The sequence below is a fragment of the Amaranthus tricolor genome, chromosome 9, assembly GCF_026212465.1.
Source record: "Amaranthus tricolor cultivar Red isolate AtriRed21 chromosome 9, ASM2621246v1, whole genome shotgun sequence".
Taxonomy (NCBI): domain Eukaryota; kingdom Viridiplantae; phylum Streptophyta; class Magnoliopsida; order Caryophyllales; family Amaranthaceae; genus Amaranthus; species Amaranthus tricolor.
The window spans coordinates 15644245-15649244 of NC_080055.1; the positions used below are offsets into that span (position 1 = coordinate 15644245).

General features: G+C 35.6%; 1 protein-coding gene across 1 annotated transcript; it reads left to right on the forward strand.

Moving 5' to 3' along the window:
- Nucleotides 1-701: 701 nt before the first annotated feature.
- On the forward strand, nucleotides 702-2442 carry LOC130824290 (uncharacterized; the record flags this gene model as incomplete). The annotated part of the gene is given in 1 exon segment (XM_057689226.1): nucleotides 702-2442. A coding segment is annotated over 1 exon segment (1524 nt). The 3' UTR covers nucleotides 2261-2442.
- Nucleotides 2443-5000: the final 2558 nt, after the last annotated feature.

The window sequence follows — 5000 nt, forward strand, 5'->3', positions numbered from 1 at the left end:
AATGTCTGGTAAAAGCCATTGCAGTAAGATGATTAAACTCCTTTTCTCTTCTCCTTATGGTTTGGTGGATACATGTGCATTTGGTTGTACTATTCTAGTATGATGTGATATAAGTTTTGCATCAATTCCCATTTTTGTTGGTTTGCATTGATTGTGTTTAGTTTTATTGATTTGGGATGTTGCACTTTGCTGGTCTTATGTAACTTAAAGCATGTCTTCATGAGTATTCATCTATCCTGATGGGATTGAATCAAAGAGAAAGAAGAGTATGTTTTAAAAAGTGGTAATAAATGAAGAGAGAGAATGAATTATATGGATGAAATTAAAAGAGAGTTAAAATATATGGATGAGATTAAAAGAAAATGGTGGGTCATTGTCCAAAAATAGAAATGATGCAAATTAAGTAGGACGGATCAAAATAGAAAATGCTTCAAATTCAATGGACGGAGGGAGTAGTTTTTTTCTAAACAATTCTTAGTGAGACTATCTATGACTTACAACGTAAACATAAATCTCCAAAGAAACTGAAGGATTCACTTTCAAAAGTTGCTCAAAATACCATATACAAATTCTTGTGGCGTACACATGCTTCGTTATTTTTGCTGTCTAGATAGCAGCAGCATTAGCAGTATGCCTTTAAATTAATCTTTTTATTTACTTGGGTTAACTTATAATTTTCTTTGGCCTGTTCGTTTGATGTAGGTTTATCAGATTACTGTGTCTCTAACAAATTGACATGCCTAGGACAAGAAGAGATCGTTCTGTTTCTTTTGAGGGATGTAGAAAGTCTCCAGCTCCTTGCAGCCCAAGTTTGACATGCGATATCAAGGCTAAAAGTCCTCTAGCATCAGAGGAGGACCTAATAGAATGGGAGGACGCCAGGTGTGTTGTCTGTATGGAACATCCTCACAATGCTGTGCTTCTTGTTTGTTCCGCATATGACAAGGGTTGTCGTCCATACATGTGTGATACAAGTTATCAGCTCTCCAATTGTTTTGATCTATTTCGCAAGTCATGTGCAGAAGGAACAACTGCGATACTATCAGAAGGTGCCGAGCAACAGGTACAGGCCTCTGAATTCGTGACTGTTGAAACTGTGGTGACCTCACAGGAAGAAGGTGAATATCAAGGTCCTTCTGCTACAGATATTGATAGCATGCACAAACTCCCGGAAAAACTTGTTTGCCCTCTATGTCGTGGAAAAATCAGTGGGTGGGTTGTTTTATACCCAGCTCATAATTTTATAAATGCCAAGACTCGGACCTGTGCTTTAGAGACATGTGAGTTCAGCGGCAATTACTCTGATCTGAGAAAGCATGCGAGGCTAGAGCATCCACATGTAAAGCCTTCTGAGGCTGACCCTGAGAGGCAGCAAAGTTGGAGACAACTTGAGAGGCAAAGGGATATAGGTGATGTGCTCAGTACTATCCAATCGAGCTTAGTGGAAGAGCTAGAACTCCCCTTGGCTGAACGTTCGATCACAATACTCTATCTCTCTTGGCTTCAAGATTTGAACTTTGATTATGATCGTGCTTCTGCTTCTGTAGAGGATGAGGATTCCACTGATGTTGGCTTAGCTTTTAGGCACTATACGAGGAGAAGGCGTCTATCTACATCTGCTGATTCCTCAGAGGGTGCCTTAGCTTTAAGGCGCTATGTGAGAAGACGTCTATCAACCCCTGATGATTATGCGAGAAGTCATCTATCTATCCCTAATGATTCCTCTAATAGTGGCTTAGCTTTGAGGCGCTATGTGAGAAGACGTCTATCTACCCGTGATGATAATGTGAGAAGTCATCTATCTATTCCTAACGATTCCTCTAATAGTGGCTTAGCTTTGAGGTGCTATGTGAGAAGACGTATATCTACCCTTGATGATAATGTGAGAAGTCATCTATCTATCCCTAACGATTCCTCTAATAGTGGCTTGGCTTTGAGGCGCTATGTGAGAAGGCGTCTATCTACGCCTAATGATTCATCAAATGGTGGCTTTGCTTTGAGGTGTTATGTGAGAAGACATCTAGCTACTCCTGATGAATCCTCTACGGATGGTTTAGGTTTGAGGCGCTATGTGATAAGACGCCGCTATGTGAGAAGACTTATATCTACTCCTGATGAATCCTCTAATGGTGGCTTACCTTTGAGGCCTTATTTGAGGAGAAGACTTGTAACCACCCTTGATGATTCTTCTAATGGTGGCTTAACTCTGAGGTACTATGCGAGGAGAAGACGTCTATCTACCCCTGAGGATGATGTTTGATTGCCTCATTGAGATTTTCCTTGTCGAATTCGCTCTTCTGGGTAGTGTTGAACTGTAAGGCCATGAACATATCTTTTGTCATTGAATAGCTTCATCGCATTTTAGCATGTGTCTTGGATCTAAAAATGTCATTTGAGATGTACATTAATGTATATAAATGGTTTGCAGTTGCTGACTTGAAACCTTTGTGTTTATTCTGTTTATTCCCATTGCTTCCCTCGTATCGATCAATGGTCAAAGTCCATCAGAAGAATGAGTCAAAAAGCAAGTCCAAAAAATCAACTATTAATACTATCATAAACCTACTGCTGTAAAATGTCCTAAGAGTTATAAATTTCTTTGAGTTAACTAATTGCTTCATCTGTTTCATTATACTTGTTATAATTGACTTTTTACGCAATTCAATATGTTGTTTTGAACATTTATATATATTGAACTATACAAATCTAAAAGTTATAAAAAGTTAGTATTTTGAAAGTATGCGATTAATCGATTCAAACAAGATCTCGTTAACTATATCTTTCCTTACGCTTTAGCCATGATATATAAAATAAGTTTGAACGATAAATATTATCAATAACCACAATGTAGTGAGTATTTCAAAACGGAAGAAGTGTTTACACATTTATTTATAAATAAATTAGCTGATACCAAGAAAAGAATAAAAATACGGAAGTTAGATTGTTTGGGTTTTGAATACTTGATTTGTATTTAATTTGAAAGAGTATTTACACATTTATGTATACACAAATTAGCAAGTTAATAACAGAAATAAAATATACTTCCTCCGTTCTATGAATACTTGCTACATTTGATTTTTTACGCAATCCAATGCATTATTTTGTTCATTTATACATTAAACTATACTCATGAAAGTATGCGATTAGACGATTCAAACAAGATCTCACTTGGCTATATTTTTTGCTTACACATTAGCCACAATATACAAATTAGCTTGAACGATGAATAGTGCCATAACCGAAATGTAGCAAGTATTTTAGATGGAGGAAGTACGAACTTCCTAATTTAACATTATTCTTAATTACAATTATTTGATCCTGCTTTTCTACACTCCCCCTCAAGATGGATCGTAGGATCTCCAATGCCCAACTTGCGCAATGTTGTACTAAAGGCTTCAGAACTAACGAATTTTGTGAGAATATCTGCAAGCTGATCCTTCGATCTAACAAGTGGTAGATTGATGATCTTCCCTTCCAGCTTCTCTTTTATGAAATGTTTATCGATCTCGACATGCTTCGTTCTATCATATTGAACTGGATTTCCTGAAATGCTGATAGCTGCTTATTATCATAATACAGCTTGCATGTTGTTTTTTGTGGAAAACTAAATTCATTCATAAGCTTTCAAATCTACAGTTTTTCTGTTATTCCTTTAGCAATTTCCTTAAATTTTGCTTCGGGCTTGATAAGACAACAACCTTTTGTTTCTTCTCCACGTAACCAAATTTCCACCTACAAGGGTAAAGTACCCGAAGGTAGATTTTCTATCATCACGTTCTCCCACCCAATCTGTGTATAGGCCAGAAGATTTAGGTGATCATTCTTGTCGAGGTAAATTCCTGTGTCACTTATTCCCTTTGAGTACCTCAAAATTCTCATGACATATGTTGTATTTGTGGGAGATGTATAAATCTACTAACTACTCCTAATGTATAAGCTATGTCAAACCTTGTATGAGACAAGTAGATGAGTTTTAGCACCATTCTCTGATATTGCTCTCTATCAGCTAATTTCATACCATCAAGCAGAGCTGTCTACGACATTTTAAAGGTCCCGAGCAAAATATAAATTATGGGCCCCTAAAATCTAAAATAACGTTCTAATACATGTAGGTATTTGTAAATTTGTTTATTAATACTTTAATTTGTATAATTATTTTTTATTAATATATTAAAATATTGCTAAATGTTATAATTACATGAAACCAACAACTATTAATCATAACTTCCAATTCGCCATTTCTTTTAAGTTTAAAGTTTAAACCACTATCATCACTTATCTTAAATGAACTAATAATAAAAGTAGTATATTAAAAATTATCAAGAGAGATTATATAATTAGCATTAATTAATAATAATATATTGCTGACTTAAAATAATTTATTATATTGTAATCATTCAATGCAAGCTGATAATAGAAATTTATTAACCAATTTATCTAACTATCTTTTTAAAAATAAATTGAATGTCATTCACATTTTATTTTGATATTCTCCCTATTCATTTAATTTTGCTACACAAAACTCAAAAAACTCTTATTTTAATTTTGGCCATATAGCGAAAATAAGAGGCCCCCTATAAATCGGGGCGTTGAGCGGTAGCTCATGGTGCTCCCCTAAATAGTCGACCCTGCCATCAAGGATCTGGAGCCCATGATTAGCTACAATCGACGTTTTGACTAGTTTACAGTCGAGCATTCTTATTTTTAAGTCAAGGATATATTTTCTCTGATGGATGAAGATCCCTTGTTTCAATCTCAAAACTTCAATGCCAAGAAAATATCTGAGGTTGCCCAAGTCTTTCATCTCGAATTCCAATAAAATTTCCTCTTTAGTTCTTTAATCTCCTTTGCATCATTTTCGGTGATGATCATATCATCAACATAGATTATTCGACAGGTGATCTTATCTGTTCCTTTCTTCAGAAACAGGGTATTATCTGAGTTGCTCTGCCTATAGCCAAACTTCTTCATTGTTGTGTTGAATCTTCCAAGCCAAGTCC